At 44.2% G+C, this 20,520-nt stretch overlaps 1 protein-coding gene across 2 annotated transcripts; it reads right to left on the bottom strand.

Moving 5' to 3' along the window:
* Positions 1-613: 613 nt before the first annotated feature.
* RGN (regucalcin) lies at positions 614-12,395 on the bottom strand. Of its 2 annotated transcripts, none has more exons than XM_068141047.1 (7): positions 12,306-12,395; positions 11,669-11,833; positions 9,093-9,275; positions 8,500-8,715; positions 6,867-6,998; positions 1,701-1,855; positions 614-966 (listed from the first exon to the last, which is right to left on the bottom strand). In XM_068141047.1, the coding sequence occupies exons 2-7, from the start codon at positions 11,829-11,831 to the stop codon at positions 916-918; spliced, it is 900 nt and encodes a 299-aa protein (XP_067997148.1). In that variant the 5' UTR covers positions 11,832-11,833; positions 12,306-12,395; the 3' UTR covers positions 614-915. The 2 variants fall into 2 exon arrangements, with proteins under 2 accessions (XP_067997148.1, XP_067997139.1); XM_068141038.1 differs by having other exon boundaries at positions 12,258-12,363.
* Positions 12,396-20,520: the final 8,125 nt, after the last annotated feature.

The following is a 20,520-nucleotide window of genomic DNA, read 5'->3' as shown; positions in this document are numbered from 1 at the left end:
GAGTACTGTGTCCAGTTCTGGAGCCCCTATTACAAGAGGGATGTGGAGGTGCTGGAACGTGTCCAGAGAAGGGCCACAAGGAAGATCAGAGGGCTGGAGCACCTCTCCTATGAGGGCAGACTGAAGGAGTTGGGGCTGTTCAGTCTGCAGAAGAGAAGGCTCCGAGGTGACCTAATTGTGGCCTTCCAGTATCTGAAGGGGGCCTACAGGAAGGCTGGGGAAGGACTTCTCAGGATATCAGGTAGTGATAGGACTAGGGGGAATGGAATGAAGCTGGAGGTGGGGAGATTCAGGCTAGATGTGAGGAGGAGGTTCTTCACCATGACTGTGGTGAAACCCTGGAATGTGTTGTCCAGGGAGGTGGTTGAGGCCCCGTCCCTGGGGGTGTTTAAGACCAGGCTGGATGAGGCTCTGTCCAGCCTGATCTAGTGTGGGGTGTCCCTGCCCATGGCAGGGGGGTTGGAACTAGATGATCCTTGTGGTCCCTTCCAACCCTGAATGAAACTATGAAACTATGAAATGGATATCCTATAAGGAACTTTGGAAATAGGTAAAAGAAACAGTACAAGCATAAATTGCAAATGAGATGGGAGAATAAAAAACAAAAAGAAGATATATTAAAACATTATTTAATCACAAAAGCAATGTGCAATATTAATTAGTTTATCAGGGTGAGAATATTTTTAGCACAACAGAAAAAGCATTATCAAGCATTTAAAATATTGGAATTTAAAGGGGGAAAAAACCTACATCTGTTTTAAAAGTATTTCATGTATTTCATCAGTGTTTGATGCTTTCCTGATGAGATAATTGTGTTATGATTTCAAAGCTAAAAGATGCTGAAGGCCAGAATAAGATCTTCTGACTTGTCTTGCTTACATCAGGCTTCTCTAATCCATTCTGAAGAGTGTACATTTAACCTGCAAATGGATACGGTGGAACTCCTTTCACCCCCAGCCCTGTTATCTATTAAAACAGAGAGAGAGGAGAAAAAAAAATTAGTGCAATAATTCACCACTGTCAGACAGATGCTTTTCTTTCACACCTAGACATGCTTTAATTTAGAAAAGGACTGTCCTCCAACTTGACATCCTATTACATTTTGCACACAGCAGCTCATCACAGCCAGGAACTTCAACCTATTCTCTTTCTCTAAAGCTCAGTAATTGCAGGCCAGAGTCTATATGCCCCAAAAGCCTCTTCTCAGATATCACTAAGCCTCAGTTTTGCAGCTCACAGTGTAACCTTCAGTATGCACACATACAGCAGGGCCTTAGAACAAATCCCATGGTGACATATTTTTAAAGAGATAATTTAGTTACAGCTGACTAACCAGAAAGCAAATAAAAGCTGATGTTTTTATCTGCCGTAGATTAACACAGGAGCATTTACACATTCTCTCCATTAATAAATAGAAAACTTAAACCATGTTGGGAGTGGCACAGAAAATTTTAAGTATCAGGATTGTTACAAATTTTAAACCCCAAAAGTATTTTCAGATCTTTAAATCTGTTTAACATTTTTTATCCTGCAACAGGAGCCAAAAATACAAACAACATATATTACTGATTGTGACCCACGACAGTGATGTTCTAACCCTTTTCCTTCTTCCTACCACTCCAACTGTTTTACTACCTGAAAAATGCAGGAGAGGAAAAAAAAAAAAGCCTTCTGAAGTGACAGGAAAAAGTACTATTCACCTTAAAAATCCTGCCAGCCTGCGGTTGTCGTGCAAGATATTCTTTATCCATCTCAACACTGGCAGAAGTCACATACATTTCTGAATAATCCTTTCCTCCAAAACAGCAAGAAGTTGTCTTGTCAACGGGAAGTTTCAGAGTCTGGAGTCTTTTCCCTGGAATAAAAACATGCATGCCATTGCCTGTTTGTCTGCTTATGACAAGAAATGTAAGCAAATTATTCTGAATAACCACCACGGAACCAGATGTTTCACAAAAGCAGGTACCAGGGCAGGGAGGAGGTCTCATGATGACTTCCAGCACAGTGATGAGCACTGTGACGGGGAGAAATTAAGATTTCTGTAAACCACATTGCTGACAATGTATCATTTGACAAGTCTCACTTACCATCACAAACAAAGTCTACTCCTAATCCCAGCCTGTCCTCTAATTAAATGCTAACAGCCACAGCACAGACATCCATATCTGAGCTCATCATCAAGGCTGCTCATGCAATCAATGGAAATGGGAGACAATTCCTCATTAAAATAGGTCACATGAATCATGCCCTAGACGTGCTGACTTTCCCACTTCTAACTACAAAGAAAGCCTGGAGCAAGCAGACCTCATGCAGGTCTATTGAGGCGTACCTTGTGCTACACTTCTACTGCCTGCAGTCAAGGAAGATGTAATTCCTAGAAGCTTTTCCTAAAGTTTCAATAACCTTTCTAATCAAGCTTGCATGAAATAGGGATCAAAAGACATGTCTGAAGTTCACAAGAAAATAGCACTACCACAAACATTATTATGTATTTATTATACCAACAAAGACCATCATAATGCCAGTCAACAGACTGCCTGCCTCCAGCCTTAACCAGAAGGCTGTCAAGACACCTTACAGCAGATTTTTCTGAAGTTCCTCCTAATTATGGTCACTAAATGCTTGTACTCATCAGGCTTATTTTATTTATCTACAACTGAATTTCTCTTTCCAGAAACATGCTAAAGCACAGAATTGTTAGGGTTGGAAGGGACCCCAAGGATCGTCTAGTTCCAACCCCCCTGCCATGGGCAGGGACACCTCACATGAGATCAGGTTGCTCAGAGCCACCATATCATGTAATTTCTCACCCCCGCCCCTTCAATTGCACATGTTGGCTTGGTTTCTTTATGGGAAGTAACTATTTAGCAATGTGCTGAAATTGCAGGAGAGAACTTTGATGTTGGAAACCCTACAAGGAGCAGAGAAAATGTAACAAAAAAAAAAAAAAGAAGTGGAAAATGTGGCCCACTTAACATCTGTGAGAGGGTTTTGGTTAACTTCTTTTTGGTTAACCAAAGTTGGGGCTGTTCAGTCTGGAGAAGAGAAGGCTCCGAGGTGACTTAATTGTGGCCTTCCAGTATCTGAAGGGGGCCTACAGGAAGGCTGGGGAGGGACTTCTCAGGATCTCAGGCAGTGATAGGACTAGGGGGAATGGAATGAAGCTGCAGGTGGAGAGATTCAGGCTGGATGTGAGGAGGAAGTTCTTCACCATGAGAGCAGTGAAGCACTGGAAAGGGTTGTTCAGGGAGGTGGTTGGGGTGCTGTCCCTGGAGGTGTTTAAGACCAGGCTGGACAAGGCTCTGGCCAGCCTGGTCTAGTGTGGGTTGTCCCTGCCCATGGTAGGGGGGTTGGAACTAGATGATCCTTGTGGTCCCTTCTCACTCTGATACTATGATACTAACTTCAGACATGATATAAGAAATATTGTATGAACACTTTTTCCCAGGAGGTGCTCATCAAAGCAAGCACCTGTCTTTAAAACCTTTAGCCTCACTCAACAAACTGTACCTTGGTGCCTTGCAATGACATGGCAGCATTGCAGTGAACTGCCCAAAGCACAAACCAATCAGCTTCACCTGTACCACAACACCAAACGGGTCGTAAACACCAGTAAAAGCAGGGCCACATTATTAAGCTGTTGGTGCAGTCCTGGCCCAGTTTTATTTAAAATTTATTTAGAGGGACATTTCATTTATTCAGAATAAACCAGGTTGGAAGAGACCTTCAAGATCATTGCGTCCAACCCATCAACCAATCCAACTCACCTAAACAACTAACCCATGGCACCAAGCACCCCATCAAGTCTCCTCCTGAAAACCTCCAATGACGGCAGCTCCACCACCTCCCCAGGCAGCCCATTCCAATGGGCAATCACCCTCTCTGTATAGAACTTCTTCCTAACATCCAACCTAAACCTCCCCTGGCACAGCCTGAGACTGTGTCCTCTTGTTCTGGTACTGGCTGCCTGGGAGAAGAGACCAACATCCGCCTGTCTACAATCTCCCTTCAGGTAGTTGTAGAGAGTGATAAGGTCACCCCTGAGCCTCCTCCTCTCCAGGCTGAGCAATCCCAGCTCCCTCAGTCTTTCCTCATAGGGCTTGTGTTCCAAACCCCTCACCAACTTTTTTGGCCCATCTAGTTGGGTATGCTGCACCTCAAATGATAGTCTGGGCTCTTCCTTGGTGCAGGAAAACAGTCTGGCTGTACGAAATAAGATACAGTATGGTAGAGGACTGAAGAAAATTGCCTGATGTATTTTACTTGCTGATCCATTTTACTTGCTAGCATGCATGTAACCAGGACTGAGAGGGATGAGTGACTTGTCTTTGCTTTACTGACAGCCATTACATGAGGGCTTCATACTTTAAAAATCTCTTTTAATTACAAAATAAATAAAAGAAAACAGCAAGTGAGCAGTGGTGAGAGCCTCTTGTATGTAATAGCCTGGATAGTTTGAGGACTCTGAGATTCCTGATGCTGTATAAGAAGCTTATTTGGCACACATTTTGACCCAAAATGGCTGAAGTATAAAAAAACCCCAAAAGAACATCAAACCTGGTGTAACAGTATTTACAGCATTTATATTGTCAGAGGTTATTTGCTTGTCTGATTAACTGTTTTTTTTTCCCCCAGGTTTTTCAAAGTATCTAGAAAACTGGGAAAGAAGACCTACCTGTTCACATAGAATCACAGTATGTTAGAGGTTGGAACAGACCTTGAAAGATCATCTAGTTCAACCCCGCCCCCTGCCAGAGCAGAATCACAGGTCACACAGGAACCATCCAGGTGGGTTTTGAATGTCTCCAGAGAAGGAGACTGCACAACCTCTCTGGCAGCCTGGTCCAGTGTTCTGTTACCCTCACAACAGAAGTTTTTCTTCATGTTTATGTAGAACCTCCTATGGTCCAGCCTGCACCTACCCTTTCTCTGCAGCACATCCTAAAGCTAAAGACAGCTTCACCCTGAACCTCAAAACCCACAACTTAGAAAAGATGCCAAACAAACAAGTTTTGTCACCCATGCCCTTAAAAAAGCAGCCCAAGGTTTGCTGTCCAGGAAACCTGAAAATCCCTCACATGCTTTAGATGTGCTTGCTATCTGTGGATTTATCTGCAAATGGCTGACAGTCTGGTCGAGCCACAGTTCATAGATACTTGTGCATCACAAGACAGGCTTTCGTGGAGTTCTCTTCAAACCTATCTGGGTTAGCTCCCTAAATGGTTAAAGTCACTCAAAAGTCAGCAAATCACAGATTTTAGATATTACTTTAGAATGATAGTGCAGAAAGGGCAGATCAGCAGATATTCATGAAGAAGGTAACTCTTTTTGACATGGACGCTTAAACTGCAGTACTTCTTGCTACTGTTCACTGCAGTTTTATGTGAGTAAGGGACAAAAAAGGTTCACAGAAGAGAAATCCACTGGCACTTTTTGATACGTCAAAATCACTTCCAGGTCTGAAAGACCCTGATCTGAGCAGAGTTAAGAGACTGGGAGCTCATTAGGCACATGTACCCTGCTATCAATATTCCTAGTCTCCCTATGCATCTGCTTACGGACACTAATTCCCTTCACCTTTCTTTCAAGAAAACGCTTCCAAAAGGGAGGAAGAAAGGGGAAACAAGTGAAACAAAGAAAGCAGATGGAGGCCAGGGAGGAAAAAAGGTAGAAACAGTGAATCAGAGAGGAAAAATGGCAGAGTCCGCTGTCCAGGAAGGTATTCAAAAAGCTACTGGATATCACCAAGGAGTGCTCTTCCCACCAAAGGGCAAGCACATGGGACCAGAAATAGATTCCAGAGCTCCTGAGATCTCCCAGATGCACTTTCCTCCTACTAGGGTTGAGGTGCAGACAGGAGGAAGTCCCACGGCTTGGCAAGACCTTGTACAGGAACAAATTGAAGAGGAAAAATCACAGCCTGAGCCTTAAGTAAGAAGTTCTGAAGGAGTCAGAACAGAGGCTGCAGCCTGACCCATTTGGTGCACGTATGCCAGGATCTGCTGTACATTCCAGAGGAAGGACTTGTCAAAGGATGTGGGCATCCCTGAATATGAAGCTTCACAAAACCCCAGGACTTCTGTTAGGGCTAGACCTGGCTTCAAGGTACCCCAAATGCAACCCAGTGCAGTTGCTCTTAGGCTGCATTATGCAAACCTGTGCTGTCTGGGGTCTGCCAAAATCACTCTCCTATTCTCATCCTCTGGCCCCTTGTGGTTCAGTACTCCAAAAGTGCTTTAAATGTTTTGTTTTGTTTTTTTCACCCAGAGTAAATCAGGCCTCACAAACCACGAAAGTCCAGATGAGATTAGCAATAAATGACAGGCTCAGACAATGGGCACACCCAAGACATTACTGTGGGGGTGATAAAATGCTGTGGAATTCATTAAGTCCTTTTTAAAAATAATTATTATTACAAAATGTATTGTTTAAATAATTCTCAATGACAGCTAAAACGTTGCTGGCATCAGTGTCATGTAGGACTTGTATTAACCTCAGTTTACTGCCCAGCACAATACGCTATGGCTTAAGTCATCTTTACCATTTCATGGCTTATTAATTTTCCTCTACATCATTTATCAATTCTCTTAAGTTATCAATGCTCTTAAGTTTGGAGGAGGCAAGAGTATGCTAACTCAAAGAATTCACAAGTATAATGGTAATCTCCTCAGCAGCTTTACCTTTTCCAACATAAGAGGGACTGGGAACAAAGGAAACTTATTTACAATGCCAGCTTTTAAAAGCAGGGAGACGTAACAAAACAAAATGAGCAGTATTTTATAGAGAGCACATATACCATTTCTGTGGGGGCAAAAATGCCACCTCCCACAACACAGAATGCCAGTGTACCCTTTGCAAAGACGTACCTGTCTCAGGGTCAAGACGAATCACTCTCCCACCATTGTAACAAGCTACCCAGAGCTTGCCTTCGGTATCGATGCACATCCCATCAGGAATGTTCTCCTCTTTTTCCAGTTTGTACACACTTCTGCGATTGCCTGCAGGGCAGGAAAATCACAACAAAACTGAGTGAGACAGTTGTGAAAATTCTTGTTAGTGACAGCCCAGCAGAGTTATTTGAACAATTATTTTCAAAAGCTGTGCTGAAGTCCTAAGTTTTTTTTCATGTGAAAGAAATAAATCACGTCTGCTGCCCTGTTTCTTTCCTGAGACAGCTGTTTCTCAGTGTGAAAAAGCCTGTGGATCAGTTTCTATCCATTGAAAGTATAACCCTTTTTTCTGGTGCTCTTTTATAGTGCACCCCTCACGCTCCATGCTTTCAGTATTAGATGAATAGCTGAATAAATTAATGTCATATATATTCAGGAAATTAATTATTTGTCCTAAAAGCAGTTTGGATTATTTCAAGCATAGGTTATTATTTCAAACTTCCAGACAGAGAACTGAAGAATTTTTAAACGGATTGCTGGAACATGCCAATAATCATTGTTCCGACACAAAACTGACCTTCAGATATATCAACTGAGGGTTTCTATAAACACAGAGTTAGAAAAAGCATCAACTTCAAAGAAATACTGTCAGCCTTAAAACAAACAACTCTCCCTGAACTTTTATCAAATGTTATTAGAGGAAATTAAAACCAACTTTCTAGTATCGTTTATTTTATGCTCTGACAACTTCAATGTTCCTCATATGTAGCAATATTTGTAATGAGCTTCCTTTCTGCTCCTGGGGACTGTCAGATTGCCCACAGAAAGAGAGTGAGCAAAGTGCAGGAGAGAGAGGAGAGAACCACCCTATTTCCTGAAGAAAAAAATCAGTTGTAAGCTGTGGCAGAGAGACTCTGAGACAAGATGCTGCACCTAAAATTCACTGTTGGAAAAATAAGTATCAAATCTACTTGGTTATTTTAAAGCCAAATAGTGCAGTCTGTGTGTTCCAAAGCACATTACCAGTCCAAGCCACTGGAATTTGTTTGGTTTTTTTTTTCACCCAGGATTGTAGAAGCCCTTAAGGGGTTGTTTTGTTTTGTTAAAATAAATAAAGGAAGTCGTTTTGAGTTACTGGTTTTTGGCTGTTTCTTAATTCTATCTGCACAATCTTCATTTAGGGGCTTCTGCTTTACAAACCAAAATGGTGAAAAATCTAGATAAGCTAGCCGAGGTTTTGCACAAGACTCCAAGCTTCCTCTTCCTTTGCCTACGCTATCAGTGATAAGCAGCATGCAGCCACAGAAATCTAGCCATACAAGAAACGTTTTGCCCTTTTTACACAGGAAGATCAGATACACTCTGTGTTTAGCAACAGTAGTCTGGAGTACTGTTCAAACTCTGCCACTCAATTTAAATACTTTATAATATTCATAACAGCCTCTGGCTAGTTTGAGCTAGGCACCTACGCAGGTGCCCATGGATGTTAACATGGCTTCTGGTTTTTTCTAAACTTCTGAAGAAGTGCTTCCAAAGTTCTTATCATCTGTGCATAATAACCAGAATGGAAACAAACATCACAAAAGCTTTAGAATACAACAATTCATACTAATTTTTCCAGTTTGGAGGTCATAATCAAAGGCATCCACCGAGTATGACAAACTGTCAATGTAAAAGAAGGTTTTATGATCCAGTGACCAGTCCAGCCCATTAGAAACGTCCACCTGATCGAAGTGCTTCACTACTGAGTGATCAGAGAAGAGTGTGTACAGAGCACCCTGTTTTCTTTCCATCATATGAGGGTGAACTTCGTCAGGCATGGTACCTGTGCAGAGACAAAGGGGAGAAAGCAGGTTCAGAGTGAATAGGCTCTCCCCTAGGTTTGGTGCTAGCTACTTGCTGTGACGATAGCCACACTGTCCATGTGTGCAGATAGGATCAGTGTAGAGGCTTCAGAAATTCAAGGAAGAAACAGAGTTAAAAGGAAAAGAGAAAAGTAGATTTCAAAAGTGCTTTCACAGCAGAAGATGACAAAACACAGACCTTTGGGGGTTTTGTTGAACTGTGGTAGAACTGGTGTGCAGTGTGATTTCTGCTAAATGTTTTATTTAGTCATTCAAATATTGAGAAAGGTGTGGTCAGAATGTAACTTCCCACAAAACCTCACAGAAGAGCAGAAGGAAAGAACTACCTCCAGCATACCTGCGAAATACCTCCCTGCAGGATCCACTTTCCCATCATTGAATCGGGTGTTTGGTTTGCCATTGTCCACTGGAGTAATGGTGGTTACCACCTGCTCTTTCCATTTCAAAGCAGCAAACTTGGTTCCTAGGGTGATGACATAATGCCCAGATTTCCAGAGAGCTACAGAGCCCACAAGATCACCTAGAAAAAGGGTGAAATGAAAAAGAGGGATGTGCCACAGAGCGATTTCTTTTCTGCCCATTTCATACATGCAAGCAGTAATGTCAAATTCAGTGAAATCACAGGCAAAAGAAATAACCTAATTTTCCACCAATAAAACTGATATTTAAGTACATAGAAATAGATTCTCTCATGCAAAGAAAGCATACTTAATGCATACAGAAAGTTGCTACAAAGAGAATCATGAGTTTGGGACGTACAGAATCATAGAATCGTGAAGGTTGGAAAAGATGCCTAAGATCATCAAGTCCCAGTTACATAATCTCAGGGAACTTGAATACCACCACTGCATCTAGGAGTGGTAGCACCTGGTTCTGATGGATGCTTTTTACAGCAGGTTGTTGTGTGGGTCCTCCCCCCACACCAAGGGAAAAATCAATTGCTGTTTGCAATTGAGCAACTGTTTGTTTAGCACAGAGCTCCTGGGTAAATCAGCCCCTACGTGGCTCTTCAGTCATAAGTCACGGTGGCAGAAAGTATCTCTGCCCTAGGACATGTCACACCGGCCAGGAGAGCCACCTCCCTACACCACACTCTGTCACGTAGGTCTGACACGCTTCTTGCAGTACCAAAAACATACCAAGGAGTAGCAAGAGCTTTCCAAAAGTTAAAGCAAACCAAAAAATTAGTAAATCCTCCATGATTAGCTTATACTAATTTGACTTAATACGCAGTAAACCCTCAACTGCAGGCTATTATACAGGAATTAATGGGGGGGGAAGGGGGCAAATCAAAGAAATTAGTGTGAAGATAACATTTTAGTAAAAGCCTACAAACAGATGCAATATAAGAAAGAATAACTGTAAACAGGGCAATAAAGTCTGGGATAATATTTAACACACAAGAATAACTACCTACATCTTCCCAACAATGCATCCCAGGGGAAAAGGGCGTATCAAATTAGTGAGAAGGACAAAGCCACTGTGCTCTTCACTGAAAAGACACAGTGTAAGTGAACATATTGGCCCTTTCACCCAGCTCAGTCTGCAGCTATCCAGAAGGGTTTTGCTAAACAGCATCCACAGGAACTGATGTATTTACACCATTTAATAACAAACAGAAAATTAACCATAAGGTTCCCCCCCGGGCATGTTTTTCTGTGTAATGGCATTTTCCCTGTGGAGTTGAAAAGTGCATTTGAAGTTGTGGCCAAGCATGGGGATGTTGTAATTTTCTGTAAGCTTTAGTAATGAGTAACTTCTCTCTCAGTTTTCACTTTGGACATCGACCTGCTATTTTAATCATATGGTACTCACTCTTTAGTTGCTCAGGGGTTTTTTTGGTCTTTTAATCACGGTCTTCCCAAAGGCACAGCTATAAATTGTAACTATTGTAACGTAAGAAACAGAAAGGTGGGGGGGGGAGGAGGGGAAGAAACAAAGAGAAAAAGGAGTAGCTCCTTGAGCAACTATCCCTTCTACATCTCCAGAGAGACTACATGTAAAAAATTACACCTTTGAGAGCAGGTCTGAATCGGGAAGGGGCGGCAGGGAGAAGCATGCTCCCTCAGCTAAGGTAAGAGGAAATAAAGGAAATATGTTTGGGATGCAATGTTTCCAAAATTAGTATCAGGCCATCTCTCGTTTTAAAACTGGTAGCTACAGTAATTTGAAGAGCAAATAAATCCAGGTCAATTTATTGTGAATAATGTGAATAACTTATGGGTGGGTGAAAGCAAGTGATTTCTTTACCAAGTGTTACTGAATGTGAGAAAAGGGTAAATCCTAGTACTTAAACCATTTAAGGAGCTGTCTTCAGACAGACAAATATTTATGGTATCATATCCAGAAGTAAATATGAAACTCCTTATTTATGAGAGTTAGCATAGCTCTTCCTTTCTGGAATAAATATTTAGAACTATCGATACTCCAGCCAATAATACTGTTACCTTCAAAAATAACTTCTTAAATCATGATGGGATTTCTTTTTTTCCTAATAAAGATGATGTTATGGACACTACTCATTCAAATCAGTAAGAAAACTCCCACGGATATCACCAGAGAATGAGAGTTTTGGTGACCCTTTCCCTCTGAGACAGGGGGAGCAGAAAAGAGCAGGTTATGAACAATGTACAGGGAGAAATGTAGATCAAATGTAATCCAATAGCACAAAATCCCTAGAAAAGTCCCCAGCCTGCCCAATCACTGTCATTTAGCTTCTGTGTGCAGCACAAGCCTCAGTGTTCTTTTTGGCCTAATAAGGTCAGGTTTTAGGGAAAGGTCTATTTCCACTAGAAGACGAGCACCATCCAGCATCACCTACAGAAGCCCTGCCTGTGTTCAGCAGGGATAATGTACCAAGTCAGAATGCACAACTTTTAGGTTCAGCAAGGTGGTTTTCGATCCCCTCCTTACCCACAGAGATGGCCTGCACTTGGTTGGTGACAGAGCTCCAGCGACACACTTTTTTACCCGTGATGTCTACATAGAGCAGTGAACTTTCCTTCTCGTCCCAGACGGGCGACTCCGCAATCTCGTTGTTCTCCTTGGTGATGCACTCAATCTTAATGGATGACATATCTGTGGGGAAAATTATTCTGGTTTACGCATGTCGGTCCAGGGCCAGCACGTATAAAATCAACCCTGAGTGCTTAAGAACAGCGTTCGTGTCTGCTCGGAGCCGCATGTTCAGTCTTGAGGGGACTTACCTGTACAGAGCACAGAATGCACAGCACACGGGCTGCATTTATGCTCCTTGCTCCGACCGCCAGCTCACTGCCAGTGAAGGACCCTCACATGTCCAACCACCTCCCGCCCAAGCCCGCGGGGAGCGTAGCATGGCTCGGCCCGGCCCGCAGCGCAAGCCGACGGACACCCTGCAGCTCTGTGCGCAGCCCGAGCTGCTGTCATGCCGGGCGGCAAATTCGGGGAGAAGGGAAAGAAAAATGTGTGCGTTTGTGCGTGAAGTAACTAAAGAAAGGAAAGAAAGTAAATGTAGGCGTACCACACACACGAGAGAAAACCGTAACGATACACTTCCCGCCGGCCCCACCTGTTTCAGCAGAGCAGCCAAAGGTCCTGGCCCGCCGCTGTCGCCGCCGCGTTTATAGCGAGAGGCGGCTACGCTCCGCCCGATTGAGGGGCAGCCGGGTCCAGGGTGTCCTGTCCAGGAGCGGGCTCCCCACCCCACCGGGCAGGCCTGTCTAGCGTTGGAGGAGGGGCGCGGCCACCTCGCCCCATCCCTGCAGAGGGCGCGCCCTTTGGGATCCTCTCCGTGTAGTGCTGTGAAGCTAGCGCAGACAGCGGACAACAGCTCGAGCTAGGACAGTTCGGCTCCCCCTCCAAGAGCTGCAGGGAAGCAGGGAGAAGAGATTTCTCTCGGCAGTAGTTTCTCCATTTCTTGGAGACGTCCAAAGAGTTTGGTTTCTGCTTTCTCCTTTACTGCGGTTTAGGCATCCACTGAGCCTTGGCCCTGACTTCCAGCGCTAGGGATCGTTCTCCACAGATTGTGCAACAGTTTCCAAGGTTATCCAGAAACGTTGGGCCTTGAGCATACTGCGCCCTCCTTTTGTTCCTGTAACCTCAAAGCCTCAAAATCTTCCACAGGCACAAGGCAAATAACTAGCATCAGAAGTTTCACGTGCAGTTTTTTACTGTGGCTGCCTGTGCCCATGGTATGGCTTCCAGGTCCGAAGCTGTGAGGCAAAAGGCACTTAGTAAATGCCAGCTCTCCTCTTCAGCAGCCCGTGATAGATTGCATTTTGACATGGGTTGGGTCATTCCCGTAGGGATCTGTGATATTAACACTACTTCAGTCTCATGTATCTTCTCCTGGGAACGGGGATATACCAGGTAGGCACAATCTGGCTCACCACCAGAGCCTTAGAACCAGGATTAACTTAACTGCTCACCTTTCCCCTAGCCAAACTCTTGTTTCCAGTTGCCTCTTGTAAACAGACCCTTTATTCAAGTGTCACAGCCTAGTGCTGCACACCAGTGACTGCACAGCACACACTGGGCTCTTTTATGGGCAGCTTGCTCACAGCTCCTTTTGCAGCTTTTAGGTGTTCCTTACAAATCATACATCTTCCTATTGGCAATTACCACCTCTCAAGCATTTTCACTGGCTTCTCTCTACACATACAGTAGATGCTCCCACCCTGGACTCAATATGGCCACATTTAAAAAAATGTTTGGTTATATACTTGGAAGGTTAATGGGCTGGATGCCCTTACCACTGTGGTTCACAGAGGCTTCCCTCAACAGCCTACTAATGTATTTATTAGCTTACTGTCATATTACCTGAGGGTTTTATTTCACAGGCTTGCACAGCATTACCTCAGTGCTTAGCACTGAATTTTCTCTTTCTGGCCCCACTGCAGTGTTGTACAACAAACAGCAGGATTTCACCTCAGATCTGAGGCAAACAAATTATTAGTGACTGCCAACACAGAAAGCAAACATTCAGGTAAATAGTTCCAGAAATCTCTTTTTCTCATACACTTTACAAAAAGGAAAGTAGATCCAGAGATTTAAAAAAAAAAAAACCAAAAGTGTATGCAGAACATTCATCAAGTGCAGTTAAATAAAATAATTGCTTTTTTCAGAGCTCAGCCACTTCTGCCACTCTCGTTGTCCTTGCACAGCACAACGGCATTCAGGATCCACGGCGGCTTACTGATTCAGCAGCAGGAGATACACCCTCACCCCACCTGGCCAGTCTCTTGGCTCCTTGCTGATGCAGACATTTGCCAGCATGGTTTGGAGGCATCAAAACAAGCTGTCTGTTGGCACATGCCTTGGGAGAAAATTAACAGCTTTCTGTGAGCATCAGGTTACAACACAAACTCTGGTCTTCAAATATTTGGAACTCGCATCTTTAGTTACATGGTACAGTATCCCAACTTTGTCTTTTCTGCAATGGCTAATCCAGACTCGCTGAAAGGCAGAGCAAGGAGGAATTCACAGGGGGCTGGCTCCATAGTGTGCATCAGCTGAGGTCTTCTGCTAGTATAGCTTCACCATAGGAAAGAAAAGCACAGAAAAGACAGCTGCCAAAGGTGGCTTCCCTGTCAGGAACTTCCTGTTGTTGCACCGCAGGCAAAACATTTCCTTTGTGGTCTCTGAATCAGTGATAGACCACACACAGCACCTTTGTGGCTTTCAAAGAAGACCGGTAACACAGCATGTGGTCGGGCACATTGTACACTTACTTCTCCTGCTTTGCAGGGAGCAGGAGAAGTGGGATCTTAACACAACCACAAAGAGCAGAAAGAGTAGATCTGCAGCACAAGAGGTCCTCACCTCACAGTCACAGCCCTCACCAAACCTGCCACAAGTCATTACCCTTCTCACCAACCACAAAGCATTCAGCAGTTCTGGAGAATACCCCAGTGCACCAGAGCTGGAAAAAAATCCCCTCACCTCTAAGGACTGCAGGCAAGAAGGACTGGCTGATGATGATGATTTCAGGGGTTAGAAAAGGAGAAGGGTTTTTTTTTTGCTTATGCTGGCTACCGGAAAGTTTCAGTTGTTCTTCCCTCCTTTTATGAGGCTGATCCTATCAACTCTTCATCTTTAGAACCGTACGTGTCTCTTTTATTTCACCTTTAGTCTTCATGCTTTACTTCTATGTTAGTTCTCCTCCTTTGCTTGAAGGTGGGAAGGCTGTAGGCCTGATACAAAGTGCAAACATCTTATATCAGAAGTCTATTTCTTACAGCTGCCTCCAGGCACTGCAGGAAGGGAGTCTGGCTGGCTTCCTCTGCAGCAGGGGAAGGTGCAGTAGAGAGTAGGGACTGCAAGGAGCCCCTAGCTCGCTATAAGCTTGCCCTGCTTTTACATCTACCAGGGCAAACAGTGAGCACGTGGGAATTTACCACTAGCAGATAATACTGCATTTTAGGGGCAGGGGGAACAAAGCAAAGCAGAAACAACAACCCTGCCAAGCATGAGCAGAGGCAGAAATACAAAATCAGTCACTGAAATCAACTGGTTGGAAAGCAAGAGTTTGTCCTGCCATGCACTTGTTTCCAGACAGTTACAGGTCTTGGAATTGACCTGTATGTCTGGATCGAGATTTTATTTGTTAGTAAGCAACAAGTAGGTCCAGGAGACATCAAACTGCTGAGAAGTCCCAACTGTTTACTAGTGTGGATGATCTTAGTAATGTATCTAAATACTTGTAGAGTTTGAACATTTGCCAAAGTACAGAGTTTTCTTGCTTTGCAGATGTCTCATTGGGAGATACAATGAGACAATGCACAAGGGCATTAAACAGGCTTATGCCCGTTGACTAATTTATGTTACATCAAGTCTAATACCCACTGTGGTCATACTGTCATGGAAGTCAATGCAAAGTGGACTAAGACTCTCAAATAGGGAATCTTTTCTAAGAAGGATTGCACCAAACTATTGTGAAGTCATATTGAAGTCTTAAAAGTCTGGTTTCTCTCACAGAACCAGCAATGGTGCCCTCTACTCAGTACACTTTATTATGCAGACTAATTTCAGCATCATTTCTTATATACTGGCCACAGTCTCATGCAAAAGCATCTAATCCCTAAGAACACAGCACTAATAAGAAGAAATGTTATATGGCCCTTCCCAGTGCAGACAGCTTCTCAGGTGTTTCACAAACACCCCTCACATCAGATGTGGTCCTCCAGCTTCTTTGTCACTGGAATACCTACAAATTCTAGTTCCTGCCACCTTAAGCTGCCCCACACAAAGTCCAGCCTGTGTCTTTCCAGCCCTCTGCTCTGCACTCAGATCAGACAGGGAACAGGGTGCTCCAGCACAAGGGTTCTTCAGCAGAGCATGGCCAAGACGTTATAAATGAATGCCTTACTCTTCAGCACTTTAGACCCCATGTGATCAGAATTTGCATTTTCCTTGATTCAGGATAAAAGAGTGAGCACTGTTATGTGCCAAGGCAGTTGCCTGCAAGGGATCCAGGTAGCATCTTTCATTTATCAAAAGTGCTTTCACTGTTCGCAGCTTTCAGGCACATAAGCCCTTCTTCAGGCCCAAATCAGAAGCAAACTTCCAACTAACTACAGGTCTGGGGCAACTACTCTGAACTTAATTCACCACCTTCAATCAGCCAGTTTGAGAGAAGGCTGTTTATTAGCCATTTGTAATAAGTGTAAATTACAACTTGCTTACGGCTATCCACACCACCTGGCTCACCCACCTCTTGACATCTGTGCTTCCTTAAGCCAGGAGAAACGGCTAGCTCGTTGTAGAAAGAATAATCAGAGGGGAGGGGAGCCCCTGCTCAGTTTTAAAGATAACAGAACAACGGCTGAGCCATCAGTTTTGAAGAGGGGAAGTACTTTGCTGAGGCCCCATTCAAACAAGGTGCAAATGGAGCTTAAAATGCCAGGGCATGGGTTCCCAAACTACTCAGCACCACCCTTCCGAGATAAGAGAGGTGGAACCTCAAAGGCATGAAACCAGACACCTGGTTTCTGGGTAAGTGGGTAGGGGGTTAATGATTTTTAACCCCCTCCCTCTGATGTCTCATTCCCTCACTAGGCCCTGCACTTCCAAGTGTATAACCAGAACCATTTTTCCAAATGGTATGTAACGCGTTTTTGTTTTATAGGTACTACTCCAGAGGGCTCCTTGTGGTTGCTGAGATCACAGAAAATAAGATGATGTCGGTCATAAGCTCAAAGGCTTTCAGATGACCAGGAAATTTCTTGATGGTCTCCTCCTTCATACATTTCTGTTGTGCTAGGTTTTAAGCTCTTCCTCAGGAAACTGTTCCACCAATTTGGCCAGCAGAACACAGACCTGCTGGGGAACTCTGTCAAAGTACACTTTGTGTCTGCCTTGCCCTCTGCTCTTCCCCAAGGTGAGGAAGGCTGGGGCAGCACCTGAGGATTGACAACAGAAACCATAAAAAATGTTGAGGAGGATTAAGTCAAAAGAAACAAAGATGTCAGAGCCTACCCATAGATTTAAAACAATGTCCCAGATAAGGCAGCCTAGGTGAGGCAGATACCCAGCCTCAGGGCTGCTGAGAAATCAATGGGAAGGCAGGCAAGGTCTGCCCAGCCTGAAACAAAACAGGAGTTCCAGAGAAAGAGCAGGGGAAGATGGATCCAGGAGATTGTCTCAGCCAAAAAAAGCCTAGTGGAGAAAGATAACGGGAAGCTGTACTCAGAGACAGGAAAACTAATGGGCAAATATCTGATGCTGCTTCTCCTTACACAATATAGTCACATAAAAACTTATGCAAGCTATCTGCAGAAGGGTTAACTGGATGAACAGAAATAGGCACGCACAGCTGCTATTTTCAAACAACTTATCCAACTGCTACGTAACATTTCCTTTCAGAAATCTGTGCATGCAGCCACTTCAATCCACTTCCATCACATCCCATCAGGAATCCAACGGTTGACAGATGCACTGACTTGGTTAGGAGAGAAGCCCAGGAGCAGTTATGGTCTCTGCAAGAGGGGGGCGCTGCAGAATTACACCCCGGAAGAGGCAAAAGGCTGTTCAGCCATGAAATTGGCATAAAGACTCAGCAGTAGCATGGCATATCTGTCATTAACCTAGAAGTCTGTGAGCCCTCACTTCTTCCTAAAGAAGTTGCATTGAGGCACTCCATTGTTTTCCATCTCTGCCCTTTTCTTGCATACCAAGCTCCCAGGTTGTGCAAGCAGCTTCCTTTTGCTCATTAATTCACACCAAAAGCATGTTTTCCCAATAGATGCGTCAATTCCCTGCAGTGCTAAACCTCTACAAGTACTGGAATCATCAAAACTCACAACGATCAAGATGCCTAGTTTCATGGGATTATCCCTGTAGCTTTCAGAGGCAGCACTTGGGAATGCTTGATCCCTCCCAGGTATCAGATGCACATCATGTACCTGCACACAGCTGGTGAACCTGGGCCTAGTCATCAGTGAGGTACCACATCAAACCCAAGTGAATGTTTCCAGCTTGTTTTTAGGAGTTCAATGTTTGCAATTCCTCCTTTTATGGTTGGTGAAAGCAACAACAAAAGCCCCAAACAAACAAAATCTACAAGTAACATACACAGTTCATAGCTGAGAAACACTTCTCTTTGGAGAAAGACAAATGCAGAAATGATGTTGCTGAGAATCACCACACAGTTCCTATTAGTGCTTGTGAGACCTTGGCCTCAGGTCCTGTCAATAAGTAACCACATGTATTTATTGGTCAAAACTCTACAAACAACAGCTGCTTCCAGCATAATGGGGATACAAGTCTCCTTTCTTGGCGCCATCTTCCCCACATCCCAGCCAAAAGCAGATTGGACTTGCAAAGGGGATGGGAGGCTGCCAGTCAGAAAGTCATAACAAGGAAATCTGTTGCAAGAGAGCCTTTAGGGAAAGAGGAATCCTGGTGCTGAAATAATACCTGACAATCCAATCACTTGCTGCTGCTTCTTCCTCTCTTCTATATGCACCTTTCTTTTCAGTCTAGAGACTTCACCCAACACACCTCCACCTCAGCTCCTGGCCTGCCTGTGGCCACCTGCTCACTACTCTTGCCCCCAACACTAGGCCACAAGCACACTGACATGGCCACTCAGCTCATGGCTCACACTGTCTCTTCTCTGAAGCACTGCGGGCACAATGGTCACTCCTGCCTGCAACCGACAAGTGCCCTGTCCCTCTTGAATGCTGCCAGCTACCAGGCTGACCAAAGTAGGAGTGATGCTGTTGGATTGGTTGTGTAGCTATACCTGCATTCTTTCTCTCAGTTTTTTAATACAGCTCATCACAGCCTCTTCCAGGAGAAATTAATGTGCTATGGTTTACACAAGTCATCTGTGCAGTGGGTGAGGAAGTGGCTGACAGGCGGCACCCAGAGGGTGGTGCTAAACAGCTGTTTTTCAAACCAGCAACTGGACACAGGCGGGGTCCAGTAGGGATCGATACCAGGCCCCATGCTGCTGAGGATCTTCACAAGCAATTTGGATGACAGCATCACCTGTTTCTGGTGACACCAGACCGGGTGGGGAAGCAGACACTTCAGAAGGTGAGACCCATCCTGCAGGAAGACCTGGATAGGCTGGAAAAGTGGGTTAAGAACCCGATGAAGTTCAACATGGACAAATGTAAGGTCTATGTAAGGTCTTGCAGCTGGGAGAGCATAATCCAGGAATGCAGCACAAGCTAGGATGTACCTGGCTGTAAAGCAGCATTGTGGAATGGGACCTGGAGATTCTGATGGGAAACAAACTCAATATGAATGAACGGTGTACTGCTGCAGCAAAGAATGTCAACAAGGTGCTGGGATGTATCAACAAAGGCATTGCCAGCAGAGATAATGTAGTTATTATTTTGCTCTACTTAGTACCTGTCAGACCAGACCTGGCATAATGTGTTCAGTTTTGGTCCCTGCCACACAGAAAAAAAAAAATTAAAATGTTGACAGGCTGAAGAGGGTCCAGAGAAGGGCCACAAAGGTGATTAAAAGACTGCAAAGCCTGCCATCCAAGGAAATGCTGAGAGAACTGGGTTTGCTCAGCCTTGAGAAAAGAAAGCTTAGGGGAGACCGTAGCACCATGTTCCAATATTTAACAGGTGGCTACAAAGAAGGTGGAAACTCCCTTTTTACAAGGAGTCACATGGAAAAGATGAGGGGTAAGGGGTACAAGTTACTTTGGGGAGATTCCAGTTGGACACAAAAGAAACATTTTTCACAAGAACAATCAGCCATTGGGATAATCTCCCCAGGGAAGCGGTGAGATCTGAGATTCAGCTGGAACAGGTCCTGGGCCATCTTAGCTATACTGTACTTTTGCCAAGAAAGGTTGGACCAGATGATCCTTGAGTTCTCTTCCAACATGGTGTTCTAAGATGACCTTCATCCTCTATTTTGCCTTCTGCCCTGCTTTGGCACAGGGAACAGCTCCTCTCTGCCAGCAAGGTGTGTCACAGCACCAGCCTGTGATAACAGGGAGAACTACAGCAACAGGTCATGCAAAACCAACATAAAACACCAGCCTGGCAACTTGCTTGTACTGATTTGTCCTGCACACACACAGAGCAATTGCTGGCTGTTAAATATTCAACTGTGCATGTGTGTAAGTGTACAAGAAACAGACAAGACAGAAGGCCTGGCTATGGACCTTCCTCTATGACTTAATTTGTTCAACCAGGGATAGACAGTCATCCTACAGAAGAAGCAAATGCAGTAAAAAGTGAGACCAGCACAGCAAATGGTTGTTACCTTTGCTCAGCTGGGCAGAAGCAAAAAGCCAGGTTTGGACAGCAAAT

The sequence above is a fragment of the Melanerpes formicivorus genome, unplaced genomic scaffold (assembly GCF_026170545.1).
Source record: "Melanerpes formicivorus ecotype bairdi unplaced genomic scaffold, bMelFor1.0.p_v2 SCAF_1, whole genome shotgun sequence".
Classification (NCBI taxonomy): Eukaryota; Metazoa; Chordata; class Aves; order Piciformes; family Picidae; genus Melanerpes; species Melanerpes formicivorus.
Note: the sequence above shows the minus strand (reverse complement) of the source record. Positions and strands in the feature narration are given on the sequence as shown.